Source organism: Metarhizium brunneum, chromosome 6 (assembly GCF_013426205.1).
Source record: "Metarhizium brunneum chromosome 6, complete sequence".
Taxonomy (NCBI): Eukaryota; Fungi; Ascomycota; class Sordariomycetes; order Hypocreales; family Clavicipitaceae; genus Metarhizium; species Metarhizium brunneum.
In genome coordinates, this window is record NC_089427.1 from 447,017 (window position 1) to 464,751 (window position 17,735).

The 17,735-nt window shown below is 52.1% G+C and overlaps 5 protein-coding genes across 5 annotated transcripts; 1 reads left to right on the top strand and 4 right to left on the bottom strand.

Moving 5' to 3' along the window:
* Positions 1–363: 363 nt before the first annotated feature.
* SC6A8 (Creatine transporter) lies at positions 364–2,516 on the bottom strand (the record flags this gene model as incomplete). The annotated part of the gene is made up of 3 exons (XM_014685359.1): positions 364–765; positions 843–2,312; positions 2,406–2,516. 3 exons carry the CDS (start codon positions 2,514–2,516, stop codon positions 364–366), a joined length of 1,983 nt encoding a protein of 660 aa, XP_014540845.1.
* Positions 2,517–4,041: 1,525 nt separating this feature from the next.
* G6M90_00g094850 (uncharacterized protein) lies at positions 4,042–8,820 on the bottom strand (the record flags this gene model as incomplete). Its single annotated transcript, XM_066131487.1, has 2 exons — positions 4,042–7,848; positions 8,092–8,820. The coding sequence occupies 2 exons, from the start codon at positions 8,818–8,820 to the stop codon at positions 4,042–4,044; spliced, it is 4,536 nt and encodes a 1,511-aa protein (XP_065987677.1).
* Positions 8,821–12,169: 3,349 nt separating this feature from the next.
* On the top strand, positions 12,170–14,342 carry G6M90_00g094860 (uncharacterized protein; the record flags this gene model as incomplete). Its single annotated transcript, XM_014685361.1, has 2 exons — positions 12,170–13,447; positions 13,515–14,342. 2 exons carry the CDS (start codon positions 12,170–12,172, stop codon positions 14,340–14,342), a joined length of 2,106 nt encoding a protein of 701 aa, XP_014540847.1.
* Positions 14,343–14,799: 457 nt separating this feature from the next.
* G6M90_00g094870 (uncharacterized protein) lies at positions 14,800–15,632 on the bottom strand (the record flags this gene model as incomplete). Its single annotated transcript, XM_014685362.1, has 3 exons — positions 14,800–15,096; positions 15,151–15,377; positions 15,431–15,632. 3 exons carry the CDS (start codon positions 15,630–15,632, stop codon positions 14,800–14,802), a joined length of 726 nt encoding a protein of 241 aa, XP_014540848.1.
* A 665-nt stretch (positions 15,633–16,297) lies between these two features.
* chi2_1 (Endochitinase 2) lies at positions 16,298–17,338 on the bottom strand (the record flags this gene model as incomplete). The annotated part of the gene is made up of 1 exon (XM_014685363.1): positions 16,298–17,338. One exon carries the CDS (start codon positions 17,336–17,338, stop codon positions 16,298–16,300), a length of 1,041 nt encoding a protein of 346 aa, XP_014540849.1.
* Between the last annotated feature and the right edge of the window lie 397 nt (positions 17,339–17,735).

The window sequence follows — 17,735 nt, forward strand, 5'->3', positions numbered from 1 at the left end:
CGGAGGTGCCATTCGGTCATCACTGAATCTGACGGACTGCCCGCCGACGACGTAGGTGGATTTGGTTCCTGGCAAAGAATGAATGCCACCGGCTAGTTCCATTTCCGGGCGTCGCCCAAGGGCAGGGACAAGGCGCTCATGATTGTCTGATGTGGGGAACAGCATACAGTTGATTGCGATGATGATTTGGCAGAGTCTTGTGGTCGGCATTGAATACTTGACTCGACTGGAGAATCTATCTCCCTTGCCGAGCAGACTGCTCACGAGCCAGTTACCACCCAGATGTTTATATACACAGAATGCTGATCCCTCGTCAGATTAAACGTTCTACAACTCTTTGATGTCAAGCTACCGACATATCCTTTACTTGCTTTCCTCCAATCCCTTGCTACCAAAGTCCTGGCTTTCGTCTCTGCCCTCCCCAGCCTCCGTGGCCGCGCTACCATCACTCACCCCCATGATGGTAACTTGGGGAGCGTATGCCACGCTCTCGTTCTCCCGTCGCTTGGGGGGGATAAAAATGTCAAATGCTCGTGGGAAGATGAGGCCCACCACCACAATGACCATTATCACATGTGCGACTGCGAATGCAAAGATGTGCAGAGGGTCCATCCGCAATTTGTAGAAAGCTGGATATGCGAAAGACATGATGATGGAAAGGATAGGACATGATATGTAGCGAATGACGGGGGCCCAGAAGACGGGAATTCTCCAGTTCTTCCCGGTTGCTATGACCGCGTTGAGGTCGCGCGTAAGTTGATTGCCCTGTATTTCAAGCATGTCATTAGAGAGTTATAAGGAGAAGCGGCGAAACATGAAATTGGCAAAGAACAAAAGCCTACCGAATAAAAAGCAACCCACCAAAACCTGCTTAGCCATTTGCTCTTGCCCCAGAACACTGGAGGAACAGAGTCGGGAGTCTTTGCAACAAGGACAGAAACCACCGCGCCGACAATGAAGAGACCGAATCCTACACCGGCTCCGGCAACTGGGCTTACAGAGTGGCCAACGGCAACGCCAAGCACCATGGCCATGAGGTAGCAACCTGTATATACCAAAAACGCCGCCCAGCCGACCTGTTTATACACATCCCTGTGTCTATATAGCGTGGTGCACACCATGCCCTCACACCAGGCAACAAACAGGAGTGAAAGATTGTTGATCCAAGTGTCCATGGCGTCTAAAAGATAGAAGCCAAAGGAAGAGCAGTACATTAGAGACAAGAGGAAGGAAATGACAATAACAGCGGTGGAGATGACAATTCGAGGAAACCTTTTACTCAGGTCCGAGTCACAGAGCAGCGTGACCATGGACTCGGTGAGGGCAAAGGCCGAGCTCAAGCCCAGAAACGCCAGAGTCAAGAAGAACAAGACTGCCCAGACATTGGCCCCCGGCATCTCGGCAATAGCCAGAGGATAGGTGAGGAACCCGACGGAGAAGGTGGTGAGCTGAACGTCGTCTTGGGGCCGGAGGCCCAAGAAGCCGACGATTCCAAACACGGCAAAACCTGCCAGTATCTCGTACATAGAGTTGCAGAGGGAGATGATGACGGCGTCCTGGACGGCGTTGGAGTAGCGGCTGTTGTAGGACGCATAGGCCGTGAAGTAGCCGAAGCCGACGCCGATAGAGAAGAAGATTTGCCCGCAGGCCGCCTGCCATATCTGCCCGCCGGCCAGCTTGTCGCCGTGCCACTCGGCAAAGTACAGCCTCACGCCGTCTATGGCGTTGGGCAGCGACAGCGAGCGGCCCATGAGCACAAACATCATCACCACGGGCAGGCCCATGGTGAAGTAGACGGCGCGGCCCGTCACGCCGACGCCCTTGAACAGGCAGAGATACACGGCCAGCCACATGAACGCGCACCAGCCCACTGTCTCTCCGACGAACCCAGTCCCCGGGTACTGGGTGTAGGATGTGACTGTGCCACCGCTGGTTGTGCCGGGAACGGGAGCCGCGTTGGCAATGACGTCTTGCGTGTAGAACTCGTTGCCGCGGCCTGTCCATGGCAGCGGGCTCTGGAAGGAGGAGCGAAAGTACCGCATTACCCAGCTCAGGATGGGCACGTAGTAGGTCGATACAATGTATCCGGTTGTGATGACGCCGAAGCCGACGCCCCGGGTGTGCTTGTTGATTGAGTTGTAGGCGATGACGGAGCCCCCGCGGTAGGCTTGCCCGATGGAGATTTCGAGCAGCAAGAGCGGTATGCCTAGGAACAAGAGGGCGAGGAAGTACGGGATGAACCACTGGACGCCGTTGTTGGCGAAGACGACGGACGGGTATCGGAGGAGGTTGCCTAGGCCGACGGCACCTCCCTAGGTGCTCAGTCAGCATTATCGAGCGTTGAAAGGGTTTCATGGTTGGAGCGTGTGTGAAGAGTTGAAAAGATTAACTGAGGGTGTGCTCACCATGGCTGCGAGCACGAATGCCGTCCTCGACGACCACACGTCACGCCCATCTTGGCCCTTTTCCGAGTCTGGCGCGAGGAACTTGAAGATGCTCTTTAATTTACTCGCCATTGTTCCTTGCAATGCGAAAGGTTCTAGAAAGACGATGGAAACATGTACGAGATAGTTACCCAGGGCGGGGAGGGTCAGATACATGTTTAAATAACGACATGGTATCCGACCTCCCGGTACGGAGTACTCGCCGGGATGTCGGCTCACGCGACCACAAGTATGGTGCTGGGATCATCCAGCCATGTTTCCATACCTCGTTTGCTTCTCTTTGACTTCTATGAAGCTAAACCATTCAGGAATGCTTCTCGAGCTGTGCCAAGCCTCGGCGGCTTAGGGAGATGACCAGCGCATTGCCAAGAGCGAGTACTGACTCGGGCAGACCTAAATGAGGTTTCTTGGCCGTTGCCTTCTTCATGCTCTCCATGCTCTCCCTGCTCAGTAAAATGCCCGTGGTTTCCCCATACCCCGGATGACCTCCACGGCATCTTGGGGCTCATGTACCGCATGGTGTTTACTGCCTTGAATCGAACGATCGTGACTTGGTACCATTCAAAATGGGTACGCGGGCAAACACCGCGCACTTATATAGACAGGGTGTCTCGTGATTTTTGCAGCATCCTGGTTCACAGACTCCATCCATCACTAGGGTGCCTGCGTATCTATTATACTAGAGCTCGCTGGCTTATTTGCTCTCGGGCGCTATATAGACAAGCTTGGGATATGGAGAAAAGGCAGCAAAGCAGACGTATGACGCTCGATAGAGATCGCTTACATGGCCAAGGCGAGCCAAGACAACAGTAAAACGCTTGACATCTTGGTATGGAGATGGGTGGGCGCGTATCACGAATGGCATGGAGAGCCAAGCTTTCCCCCAACTCTATCCCCTCTATTCCGCGGCAGTTTTGGAGAAGTCATCTACAGGGATTAACGCCATAGATTGACACAGCCATCGCCGCCAAGAGCCCGCTATAACAGAAGGGTCAACGGTTTGAGAACAGGAAAGCTTTTGAGTCGTTCCAGAATTATGTGAAGGGAGAGTTGTGATTAAGAGAAATAACAACAATTTGGACCAACGGAAGTTCCTCCACTTTTTTTTGTAACTGGTAAGCAACACGATAAGATACATTTGAGAAATTTCCACCGCATAAACGGGTGGCAAGGGGGGGATTAAGTTCAGAACGGTGTTAAAAACAAAAGTAGCAACAATCTGGTTAATCTCATATCTCCAGCGTTTTACCCTTCATCTGGTCAGCTGAGTACTATCCCAGAATTGACCTTTGATTTGTGGAGCAGAAAGATCCAGCAATATCGGTTCCAGCTTATAAGTGTGTCCTTTTGGTCCTGGTATTAAAGTACTCCAAGTTACAGCGATAGATATCTCTGCCCGGCCCTTAAGCTCCCCGGCACAGCCCTATAGCCGAATTAGTTCTACTTCTTTGCTAGTAGATCTGAAGTAGTTACAGACCTACCGACTAGCACAAATTGCCGGTTGGTTCTTGATCAATGAAAGAGTGACTGTTGCAGATTGAACTGCTCGAAGGCATAGATAATTAGAAGGGGTTTCTTTGCAGTCATTTTCGTTTTCCTATCCCCTGCTATCCGCCAAGGGGTAGTTTGGCGGCCTTTTCTTCTTGATCTCCGCCACGATGTCGCACCGAGTATTGTCAATACGGCCTTTTCTTATTCCCCCTGGTTTGTTGACGCACAGGTAGCCGTCCTCGACATACAAGCTTATTTGGCGATTGAAGCTTTCTCTAAGAAGAGCTTCGTACATCAATGGCGCCTTTGGCCCACCTAGAAGGGTATTGTAAAACTCTTCGTGTCTCCAGAGTAGTGAGTCTGCTTGAAAAGTGACTTCCAAGTCATCTAGCCAGCAAGTCAGCACCTGGAAAACTTCATTTGGTAACTTTTTTAATCCCCTAAAGCCGTCAATAAGACTAAATTTTGAATCACGCTGCCATTTTGTAGACTTTAATGTTGCCACCGGTAGGGACTGGTCCATTTCCTTGTGCGAGAGTAAAATTATAATAGCAGAAACTCTCGTGAATTCATCCTTGTCTTCCAGCAGATCTGTTAATATTTGCAGAATCGATGTAGGCAAATTTGGCTGGCGTTCTAAGCACCTGCAAACATCCATCCGCACGATATACGAAGCTTTAAGACCTGTTGCAATCACGCCCAGAAGATTGACATCCACAACATCGGCGGCAAAAAGGCCTTCTTGAGAGAAAAATCGGATTGCCTCATTTGATTCTCGTTGGCTCAGCCGCTTGTTCATGGTTAAATCTGCTACTTTATTTATGAGCTCGTTCAATGCCTTTGCGCTTAGTCCCCAACGGGAGAAAAGCCCCAGGGACTCGAAGGCAGCTTCCCGAACCTCTCTATTAGCATCCACAAGCCCTTCTGATATGAGCTGTTGGGCCTCTTGGGATAATTTTCGATAACATAATACTTCGATAGCGGCCGCTCGAAATTTTGCGTTTCCACTTCTAGCCATTTCCACTATTTTTCTTTGAATGTATTCCGGTATTTCGGGATGATATCTTTTGAGGTAGATCACAGCAGCGTCCTTCAGTTCCTCTGCATCGCTTAGCTGTGTAGCTACCATTAGCAAGATTCTACCCGAGTAGAGAACATGAGGTAACTGTTGCATGACCTCCAAGCGAAATCTTGCCTCTTCCTGAACAAAAAGAGCTTCTAATTTCTTGAAGACATCGTCTGCTAAATTAGATCGACTGGCAAGAGCTATTGCGGCGGCCTTTCGTACAAGGACATCCTCGTCGCCGAGCCGCGTTGCCATTTCTTGTAGGATGTTGTCTGCTAAGCTTGATTGATTATCCAATATGTGAATCACACTTCTCCGTACCTCTGCCGCATCATCCCTCAGCCGTAATGATATCGCTTGCAAGGTTGTAGAGGAGAGCTTTGCAGGAGATTTCAACGCCTCGATTGCAACCCTTTGTATGTCCACATTCTCGTTTTTCAGTAGGATTTTTAATATCTGCTGAATATTATCCGGCCATTCCAGTTTCCTAGAAACGTCCATGGCAGCAATGCTGCGCTTTCCTTTAGTAAAACACCACGTTTCTAATTCATGCTTAAGCTCGTCAGGTAGGCTAAGTTGTTTCGTTATAGATATGATACGTTTAGCGGCTTCATTCATCTTGTGTAAGTTTATGAGCCGTGTTACTAGTACTTTCCGTTGTTGCGTCCTAAGCACTGCCATCACGATGTCTCGTATACGCGAATCAAAGTCTGGATCTGTAACCCACGCCGTCCACTTCTCTATCACCCAGTCAGGTAGAGAAAGATTACGGATTAAAAATCTGGCAGCAGAATATCGCAAGTCTTCAGTTTCTGTTGGGTTCTCGACGGTCTCAACTGCCTCCCACAGGACATCTTCTGTGATCTGCCGATAATCATGGGGGGGAGCCCTCCAAAAGAGTTTTCGTATATCAGGAGGACCCTTCAGCGAAATGTCCCGCCGGACACGCACAGGAGTCTCTGCTTCGAAGACCAAATCTGTGTCGCCCGTGTAGTCTAATCCGAATATCAACCAGTTGCCTAGTCTCTCTTCTAGGCGCTTTCGAGTGTCTCGAAAGTCAAACATACTTGTATTACAAATAGTGCGGCCCTGCAAGTCGCTTGATATCTCACTCAAGCAAGGCATGACTAGTCGCTGGTGTGTTGGACCCAAAAGATCCAATGGTTCTTCCTCCACCATGTCGATAAATTGCTGTGCCTGGCCGTCTGCATCAAGTAAACCAGCAACAAAACGCCAGAAGATATCGTAGCGAGCAGTATACTTATTCTTTCGTAGAAACACTGCGGGGAGGATTTGCGTTGTATTCTCAGTATCGAGTGAAAGTACCTGAAGAGGCCCTTCTCTCTCTTTCCACTTCCGTACAAAATATCGAGCTGCAAAGTACTCTTGGAAAGTCAGATGCAAAAAGTGGTAAGACTGGTCCGCTGGATCCGATGAAAGACCTGGCGTTCGCAGAAAGGACAACGATGGCAACGTTTTATCCAGCATCAACTTTCCCCCTAACTCGACTGATATGCAGCCCAACTGTTGACGCGTAAAGTGTATTTCATCGTAGTATAGCCCAGTGAATGCAAGACACTCAAGAAAACGCAGCTCATTGCCAATAAAATTCTCAATTTCTCTTCCTATTGCGCATTTGATTTGCTCTGCGCTTATCGGCTGGTCATCATGTTTCTTGCTCAATCTTTCGACGTCCTTTCTCCACAATTTTAGTTCGATAGCTTGGTATAGGCCGGTCATAGTATTTAGTACATGTCCATCTATCGTATCGCTCCATGTAAGGCAAAGAGCATCCAGTAGAATTGGGATGCGAATAAGACCCTGGACAAGTCGGTGCTTCTGAAGGAAGCTCTGAATATCGTTCACTGTATTTGGCGTGTTGCCTTTGTTGCCTTCGTCGTTTCTTGGATCAGTAAAGGCCATTTTGATGTACTCGTCTACCTGTCTCGGGTAGAAGCCTATCGTTTCCAATTCTAAATCAAGCTTCCGGAGCTCTTGGGGAAAGCTGACGCTTGGACGGGCTGTTATGATAACGTTGGGCCGATTTAATAGCCACCTGAGAGTCTTTCCCAACTCATCATCACCTGCTAGAAAATTGGATACTTCATCCAAGCCATCAAGAAGAAACAAAGTTTTGTCACTCTCGGCGGCCACTGCATTTAACAGTGTTCCAGCAGAGTCCAGGTCACTGTCCGAAGAAAAAAACTCCCGATTAAATAGAGCTCTCATGTTGTATCCATCCGTGTCGTGTCTGCCCTTCAGATTTCGCAATGGCACCCAAATGACGCGTTGGAACAAGTTTCTCCATTCGCTCAAAGAGCCATTAATAAACTCATGGACAATTTTTTTGCATAGTGTGGTTTTACCAACTCCAGCACGTCCGCGAATCAATATTCTTCTGGATAGTTTTAAATCTTTTGGTCCTTGACAGTGCTTGAAGATTGTTGATAGCTCGATTTGAAGGTGCTCTGCCGGAGTCTCAACCCTCTGGCGGGCAAAGAGAGAAGGCACGTGCCGATCATTGGTGGTATCGTAGATATCGCTACCTTTTCCCAAAATAGCAAGATTAATATAACACTTTTCCATCGGCAACCTCTGCCCAGAGAGCCTTTCGATATTGAGGCGTCGCCCTCCCTCGCTTCGATATTGTTCGATAATTTGCCTGTCGACTCGATCTAGTGGCGTCTCCGTATTACGAATACTAGTCAAAATCTTCTGAATCTCTCCGGAAACCTGCATGTAGTCTGGACATTTAGGTTTGTTGAACTTGTTCATGCGGCCGTGAGGTCGTTTGAGCCGTTGACCCTCGAAAGTCCAACCAGCTGTTGCTGAGTTCTCATCGACCAACTGTCTAACTGTTAGTTGTCGCACAACACAGGAACAGGTGGGAAACCTTCAGGTTTCAAAATGTTTGACACTTGCCTGCTTGGGTCTGTAGAAGTAGAATCCAAAAAGCCAACAAAGAAAGGCAACAAGCAGCCACGGGAGGATTGAAAGCCATCTCGTGGCAAAAAATGCATTCGTGGGTGGACTAGTTAACGCGAGAAACCTGTATGCTACTTCTCTTGTTATTGGCAACAAGATCAATACTGACCCCCAAAGCGCAAATGCCCGCTTAGAGAACAGCCAAGCCATGTAAATTTTGCTGAAAAGGCTGATTCCTTCAGCTTCCCAGAAGGCACAGACTTCATAGCACTCTCTTGATTTTATGTCAATGAATCGTTTCAACAATTCTTTGGCGTTGGATTTTGGTTCGTTCACGTAGTCGATGAGGTTTGTTAACGCCTGATCTCGAAACAATGCTACGGCTTTTAAAGCAGCATCAGGTACATCCTTGAAGGAAGTGCCTTTGAATGGCGTTGCAAGAAATACGATTCCTCGCGTCGCTTTTATCAATGTCTTTTCTCGGCATGTGTCGTCAATTTCGAGGGCTTTTATTAAAATAATGCCTCCAAAGCAAGAAGCGATAAAGAGGACTGGGTTTGCAGCCGCGCCGCGTTCTCGTTGCTCCAGGTGATGTCTCATAATGCGAAGGAAGCTCTGGGCGGACTCTTCGAGATTGGTAGGGGTAGACTTTTGGAACATTTCGGCCTCCCAGTTGCAAACGAAGATCCGTGCGTTGCCAACGTTGTGTGGGAGCATGTCCTCCTGCTCCAGCCAGTTAACATTGTTTTTCGGGTGACAACGGTCCCTCCATGTCCACGTTTCTGGGGCTTTCGTATCTAGGCCATGGATCGCGATAATGTCAATGTCGGTCTCGATGTTACTATCGGGTGAAGGGTGAATCTGGGTAAGGCGAGCGTCTTTCCTGGAAGCCATTTGGATGTTTCCGTTGTCTCCTAGCAAAAATGAGGGATTCTGCTTTGATCATGTAGACGTAGAAGCGCATAAAGGATTGTCTAATGAAGCGTGTAATAGCGATGAGTAGCGAGCTATAGGGAGCCAGGTTCCTCGGAGGCAAATAATCATAACAACATTCATGATGGGACGAAGGCGTGCCCGAAAGATTAGTCACTCGTTAGGCATCCAACTTCGACCACCAATGAGCGCGTTGTTTTGAGACAGCTGATGCCCAATGTGACACTGCATATGCCACGCTTACTTCCCCTCAGTCGCGGTGTCACACAGTGAAGGCCTGTACAAAGGTATCGGACCACAAGGGTTACACAATAACAAAGAACACGAGAGGCCGTAAACAGACCTTGAGCGAGCGCTGCCTCGGCCGAAAGCCACTAGCCCTGACCGACTTCTTGTATTTATAGAGACCTCCGGTCCCTTATGACCTCTTAGAAAACCAAGGACTTTTGATACGTCATAGTCGATTATTAAACTGATACTTGAAACGGACGTTCCGAGCCCAGTTATCCTGCCCTTGTCACACGTGGAGGAATAGGTGGAGAGGAATAGGTTAATATTCCTCCACATACGAAATAATAATTACCTACACGGTGATTCTTTCCAGACAAAGGAGTAATTCTTTTCCATATTACAAAAACGGAAGGATGTCCGGAGATATACCCGGCCAAGACTTTCATATAACACGACAATACGAACTGATCTTTGGGCTTAGCCATAATTACACGAGAGCTATAATCGCGAGGTTTATTATTATTTTATATATATAAAAACCTTTTAATATAAGAAACCAAAAAAAGCCAAGAGTTTTAATACTAGAGGCTCTTATTAGATAAATTAAGTTATTACCCTAAAACTCGTGATCCCAGCCCTCGACAAAGACTAGGGGTCTTACTGACAACTGTTGGAATTATTATCAGCAATAAGCACAGTGGATTTTGGCACATTAATTGAGCAAAGTAGTGGTATTTGACATGTCAATCTGGTGATCTAGAATGAAGGCCCTGAAAATCCGGAAACTGGCCCCTTTTATACCTTGCTGGAACCCCTTGTTACACGGAAATGTTAAAGGTTACACAAGGGCTACAGTCACGAGACCTAGGGCAAAGTCCCTCACCAACTTCTTGTATAAATAGACGGCTTTAGTCCCTCAAGGCCTTAAGGAAAACCAAGGACCTTTGATACCAAAAACTGTTATTAGTTGAATTGAGCTAAATTGCTCCAAGCCCTCTTTCCGAGCCCTTGTCACACCCCTGAAGACCCCTGTCATGACCCTCATCCTATCCCTAACCTTGAACCCTAGAAAGAGAAACCATCATGACCCTTGGACCGTCAATTATCGCCTGTTCGACTCAACAACAGGACGATACGGACCGATCTTTGAGCCTGACAGGAGTTACACGAGAGCTATAGTCGCGAGGCTTACTATTATTAAATATAAATAAAAGCCCTGTAATATAAGGAGCCCAAGAAAAACCAAGGATCTTTGATACTGGAAGCTGTTGTTAGATTACAAAGTGGTGAAGGCCGATACCCTAAGTTATATATGATAATTATAGCTGTTACGGTAACAATCTGTAGGCGTCTACAATTTTTGCCCTGTGGTTTAATTGGAGTAAATTGACTCAACTCGAATAGCCACTTGGACGCTTGGCAATTCTTATGTTTCACCCAGCTAACTTTTTATAAACGATGCTAAATTTGTATGTACAATTTACGGTGCATGATGCAGCACATGGCAGTTTTTTCTGGTTTGGGTACTACCAGGCGCATGGTGGTAATTGCATTGTCCTATACTTGATGTTTGTGCGAGCATTTGGATAAGTTGAAAATTACAACTTAATAATAAGCGTTTGAAACACCTTTCCTCCTTCGTATCCTCTGCCGTAATGTATTGTAATCAAGGCCAGTGAGGTATTTATCGCTTCTTTTCTAGGCTGTTTACTCGTAGACCTCCAAACGTGTCTCTGGAGAATATATTGACGCCGTTGGGGAACGAGATTCGTCAAAGCCAAGGTGTTGCACGGAAAAGGCCCAACAGCTTCGAATTCCAACAAAGGGGCTTCACCGACAAATGACATCTGGTTACACAGCCTAAGCACATGACTGGGCAAGAGCCCTAGGCACAGGCGCTCCCTTCATATATATATAGTGGTCAACTGTGCTTCTCTTCGTTTTAAAAACCAAGGACCTTTGGCACCCTTTGAGATTATCTTGAAAATTGAGTCTTTGCTCCAAGCCTTCTACGTTGAACCCTTGTCACACAAGATGGGTAAGCAGAGCGCCCGATAATGAAATGACCAAAGACAAAGCACACACAAGAGAGCCAAGATGACCATCAAAAGCACTCGACTAGCTTGTTGCCAAGCTATCTCCCAGCGCCAGATTAAAAGCATTGCATTACTCAGAATCTAAGCCGTCTTGGGACATTATTGCCAAGAGTTATACCCCAAAATCATGGCAGAACGAGACCAAGCACCAACACAGCGATTCATCTAAACGTGTGTCGGTCTTCTCGGGTTTGACCAAACTTGCATAGTTCTCGGAGACTATTTGCCGTCGCTTGATCCACGTGTTGACAAGTCCTCGTACGATCGAAAGGGTCTATCTGACTCTAGAAACACGCTAGAAGCTCAGATTGTAAAGTAGTCGAGACAGCATGGGAGGCTTTATGGCCCACATTCCCAGCGCGGTATGTAATTCAAGTGGCTGAAAACTGCAGGACCCGCCGCGGTCCGTCGCATCGTTGGCCAGTTTAAAAAGCATGCTAACGGGGTAAAGTTACTGGTACTTGTGGTTTTGCCTCTCAGACTTCCAAGTTTCTTCAAGTTTTGTGGCGGAAGCTTTTGGCCATGATAAGGAGAAGTGAGTGTAGCCTTTCCTATCAAGCACGATAGAACGGCAAAGGGCATCTCGCAGAGACATTGATAAAGCTAGTTTATTACAAGCCAATCCTTACGTCGTCGTCGTAGTCGCTACTTCGACCTGTGCCAAGATGGGTTTGCCATATCATTCTACTAGATCCGAGGCTATTATGCGTCTCGAGAACCATCTCAACGGCACCAATCTCCGTACCCCGGATTTTCGCTCCAAGCAAATGCGGAGACAGTCCGTAATGACCTGGAGCTATCGACTGTAGCCGGCGTCATGAACAGCTCGTCGTGGTCGATATCCGGCTTGCCCGTTCCACCACTTCCACGTGTGGCGCAACCCCTCAAGCTCCCCAATACGTCCCGGCCAGTCTCACGGGACCATCAGCCGCATCCTAGTGGCGAGCGAGTCAAACGGCTGCTCTCGTGCTCTCCATCCATCCATGTGGATGTGGAACCACGTTGACGACTTGAGGCCACCAAGCACTAACCCGGACTTCCTACGCCCCGCAAAACGCCTTGCAGAAGAGCCACAGTCGGGATTGGTGTTCCTTATCGTAAAGGGTTTCTGGGGCTCGTGGATTTTGTTCGTGGCGAGCAGTCTGGAGAAAGGAGATTCGCACGCGACGTACTCCGTGACAAAGTTCGTCCCAGAAACCCCATCCGTAAAGACATTCGGCTTCGCAGACGAAAACGGCACCTCCTCTCATGCACCATCTCCCACGATGAGGGCTGTGCCCATCATCCGCAGCAGGACCGGCTGCTTCACCTGCCGGCGCCGCAAGAAGAAGTGCAACGAGGAAAAGCCCGTCTGCAGCGGGTGCAAGCGAAACAAGCTGGAGTGCACCTGGCCGGCTGAGCTGCCGGCTCGGGAGCAAGGACAAGGACAGCCTCGTGGCCGGGAGAGAGCTGCGTCGACGACGTCAAAACCTGCCGCTTCTGCTACGGCGGCAACGCCTGTCCCGCGCTCGCCCAGGCCGGACGACGTACAATCACCAGTGAGCCCGGCCTTGCAGCGGCTACAGCTGACGGCGTCTCCGCGGCACGGGAGCATTGGATCGGAGGGTGTGTTGCCGAATGATGCCGAGAGCTCGGCTGCGCGACGATATTCCGATGGATCGTCGGACGGGTCTTCGTCCAGGGCCGGCGGCGACAGCATCCGAAACGGCGACGAGATGCCGGACGAGTTGGACGAGGCAGTGTCTCCGGCATCCCCATTGTCGTCGTTTGGGAGTCTGGTCGCCCTCGACGTGGATGCCGCCCTGCAGCAGCGGCGCATGTCGGACGTGTCTGGCCTCTCACCGTTCGCATTCGTCTCGGGCCGGGAGAGCTTCAGCGGCGACGGCCTCTATCTGCACGACAACATCCCCATGAACATGAGCCTGCTGCCGTCGCATGGCCACGACTCGTTTGAGCTGCTGAGCTACTACCTCGAGCGCACGGCGAATAGCATGGGCAACGGGTCGACCGACATCAACCCCTTTGTTGCGAAACTCATCCCTCTTGCCTTTTCCGACCCCCTGGTGTTGCATCTCATACTGGCGCAGAGCGCGGTGCATCGACAGTCGTCCAAGCAGTGCGTGTCGGGCGGCGAAGTGGCCACCCGATACTACGCAGATTCGCTGCGCATGTTTCGAAACCTCGTGGGGGAATATGTATCAGGCAAAGAAGGCACCAATCTTGTCGTGACGGTCGGCAGTCTCATTCTATGCCTGACAGAGGTACGAGTTGATGCGATCCAAGAGCCGTCACTGATTTCATTTACATGGGCTAACATGTTACTTGCAGGTTGCCCGAGGCGACGTGCGCGGCACCATATTCGACCATCTGGCGGCGTCGAAGTCGCTCCTCACAAGCCTCCTCAGCCAACCTCGACCAGAAGCCAGCGACGACCTGCCCGACTTCCTCGTCGAGTACTACATGCACATGGTGGCGTGCAGCATGATCTCCAAAGACGCGCGCGGCGCCTCGCAGCCGGCGCTGAGCCCGGCCATCGAAAACGCGGCCAAGCAGCTCCTGGACAAGAACTACACGGGCCAGCTCTGCGGGAGCTGGCTGGAGATGCTGACGCTGATACCGCAGGTGTTCCAGCTCGGGCAGAGCATGCTGCGGACGGGGGCCGCGCCGGCGTCGCCCGACGACATCATCACCTTTGGCCTGCTGCAGTCGCAGATCCTGGGCTTCGCGCCGTCCCTGCTGGCCAGCACCAGCAGCCAGCTGGCCGGGCTCGTGTTCAAGCAGGCCGCGCTGCTGTACCTCTGGAGCATCTTTGGCACGCCGCAGCAGGCGCCGGCGCGGCAGACCATGCACGGCGACCTGATGAACGGCGCCGTGCTCGAGGCCGTCGCGCTGCTGGGCCAGCTGCCGGCCTCGGAGAGGGTCAATACCAGTCTCTGCTGGCCGCTGACCGTGGTTGGGTGCTGCACGACGAGCCTGGACGTGCAGCAGGCCTTGAGGGCGCGGCTGGAGACCATGATTGACACGATTGGGCTGGGGAACATGCGGCAGACGCTGGCGCTGCTGGAGCACGTTTGGGAGCAGGACCCCGGGGATATTAGTCCGTGGACGCTGCGGGCGGTGATGCAGCGATACGAGATTTGGATATCGTTTGCGTGAGGGCTGGTAGTGTCAGTGTTGTATCGTTGCTCGTGGCACCATTGAAGCCTGAGAGCGGCATTGTCGGAGCATCATATACTCTGGTCAAAAGTGGGATGATACAGTAGGCCGTTCAAGGGCCTCGCTTGAGCAAGGAATGGAGGATGGCCGGTTCTGCGGACATGCCTACGCCCGCTCGGTTACTATCAAGACATGCCGAGCGTCAAGGACCAACGCCCAGGTGCCATTACAGGATATGCTGCTGCTCGGGGACCTGCCAGCCAGAGTCGACTTGCTAATGTAGTCAAAATCGGCGCATAACAGAGCGATTCGACTCTGGGACGTAATATCAGGAAAGCACAGATTCAAGAATGATGCAGAGGCAGACAGAGCAGCAGACACATGGAAATGTTGCCACAACATTAAACATTGAATTTACTCGCCCCAGACCGCAGAAACACGCCAGCCAACCTCATCTTCAAGCAACAGCATCCAGGAAAAAGTCCCAAATCTTACCGGCCACCAAGGTCCCGTCATGCGCATCGCCCGCCCTCCCGACAGCCTCGCCAAACATCTCCTCCCCAAAAATCCCCTGGTCCCGGCGCGCCCGCAGAATCTGCTCCATGATGAAGCCGTCAAACTCAGGGTGCGCCTGCAGCGACAAGACCGCCTTGCGCTTGTACATGCCCTGCACCGGACACCGCGCGCTGCTGCCGAGACACACGAGGCCCTCGGGCACACTGGCCACCTCGTCGCGGTGCATCTGGTGCAGGTTCTAGGCTGCGTCAGCGGTGTGTTTCTACAACACTTGCAGCAGCGGTGGACATACCAGGGACGAAGCGCCGAAGAGCTTCTGCCCGTCGGGGCTCAGGTCGACGCTCGAGACGGAGACTTCCCACCCGCCGCGGGCGACGGCCGTGGTGGCCCCCAGCGCGCGGGCAATGACTTGGTGGCCGAAGCAGATGCCTACGACGGGGGTGCGCGAGGTGTTTAGCACGTCGCGAATGTAGGACACCAGCTGGACGATCCAGGCATCGTCGGCAAAGGCCGTGTGCTCTGCGGCGAGTTAGCTGGTGTTTGTGTTAGTCGGGGATGGCGAGGGACGCAACTGCTTCCGGTGATGAGGATGCCGTCGACGTCCCCTGTCGAGGGGTACGTGTGCTGCCGGACGACGTCGTACTTGAGCAGGCGGAAGTCGACGCTCGTTCCCTTGGAAAGCAGGGTCTCGAAGATGGCGCCGTACGAGCCGCGTTCCTTTTCGACGCTGGGGACGGGCGTGTCGCACTCGAGGACGGCGAGTCGGAACGGCATGTTGTGAGTGTGTGGTGGGTGAATTGCAAGAAGTCGGGTTTGGGTTGGTTGGACAGACGACGGCTAGGCTGTGTACTTGTAGTTGATTAGTGCATGTGGTTATATAAGTGCTTGTGCCGTGTAGATGCGTTGACGGCAACGCGCCCTTGGACTTGACATCTGGACCCGATACCGCTTCCAACGGCGCCGCCCGCGTGAGCTGAGCCGGTGGCGGCAACGGATGTGATTGGGCTGGACGGACTGGATCCGACATGTAGGCGCGGTCCGTTGCAGGAGCCGCGAAGCCACCAGACTGAAGGGGCATGTCCATGTTGAGTCACCTTGACTAAATGTAAATAAATCTATGCTCGCCGCAGGCGGAAGCCCGCTGCAGGCGGCCCCCGGCAGGGCCCCCGGAGGGAAATTAAAAAGAAAGTTGATGTTGATATTGATGTCTGGTCACTGGTGGCGTTTGGGTTGTTTCTGGTTGGCCCCGGCTGCGTGTAAGTGAACAGCAAGTCATAACACACCGCTTGTCTACAAAGTCATCGGCTCTCAAACGGTAGTATTTGAACACAAGTACACAAGAATATATACACCAGTGCGCGGCACAATCTGACGGCACCCAAGAAAAAAAGGCCTCCATCCCCACCAAGCAAGTATCCGCCCAGCAGAACAGCCGACATCTAGCAAGCGCTCGCATCAACATCCGTCGGGACAGCCGTGTCATTGGCCAGAATGGCCTTGGCCTCCTGGGCATACGTCCGCCCATCATGCACATTGGCGTCCGAGAAGCCCGCCGCCCACATCATGACGCCGCCAAACGCGGGATCGCTGCTATACCGGCCAACGAGGGCCGCCAGCTTCCCCGGCTCGAGGTAGTACCTGGCGCCGGAGGACGTGCCCGTCGCGCCGAGCGGCGAGGCCGGCACGCCAATGAAGATCTTGGCATTGGCCGACGGCGTCCCGGCCACGTTGCTCTTCCAGTCGGCAAAGTTGATGGCCCCGTCGACCGAGCACCCCGGGTTATTGTAGAACTGCACCCACAGGTAGTCGAACCGCGCCCTGGTAATAATCTCGTTCATGTTGGGCTCCGGGATCGGGCACTGCGGCGCCCCCGTGACGAGGTACGCGCGCCCCGGGTCCGAGGCAAAGTTGGCCCGCAGCCGCGCAATCATGGACGGGTAGAAGCCGTTGCCGGCGTTGCTCTCAATGTCAAAGTCCCACCCGTCGACCGAGGTGTTGCCAAAGGGGCGCGGGACGGCAGCGTTGGAGCCGCCGCCGGGCTTGCCGTACGCGTCCCAGAGGTTCTGGCCGATGGCTTCGGCTTCCTGCTGCGAGGTGAGCGAGTAGGCGCCCGAGGCGCCGCCCAGGGAGAGCAGCACCTTGACGCCGTTGGCTCGGCAGGTGTCGATGGCCTTGGCGAGGGCGTCGCAGTTTTGGCCCTCGCCCGAGGGGGCGATGTAGCACGACTGGCCGATGGTCCCGGAGGGGATCGTGTGCCCGTTGCCGTACTGGTAGAGGAAGGCGAGGACGACGATGTCGATGCCGGCCGAGGGGGTGCAGTACGCTGCGAGGTCGTTGTTCTCGACGACGCCGCCGCCGTTTTGGCCCCAGTAGACGACGTTCTGGGCGCCTGGGGCGCGAGGTGCGCGCGGTGCGAGCGGTGCCGCAAGACTGGTGCTGGCCAGCAGCGCAAGGCTTGCGAGGGTGCTGAAGGAGGGCATCGTGATGGTGGTGTTGGTCAAGATCAACTTGTGGATGTAGAAGAGGAGCTATGTAACGCTTGGTAATATGTACAATGAAGGGAATTTAGAAGTTGGTAAAGGAAGGGACGAGACCCATCAAGGATCTCTGGTTGTGTGTTTTGCGCGAAAACAAGTCGAAGGGCTTGCACATCTCCAACTCGGGATGAGGCGGCCTGCCCAATTTATATGTACGGGTGTCTCTTGACCTGGTCTCTGGAAGCGCCTGGTTCAAGACTCAGGGGTCATGAGCCCTTCCAGATCCTCCGCATGATGCCTCGAGTAAGAGTGTTACAGGTCAACGCTGTGCTCATATCCAAAGGCCTGTCGAATCGGCCCTTGTCCGGTTGGCCCCCTACAGCGTCCCGTCGAGGCGGGC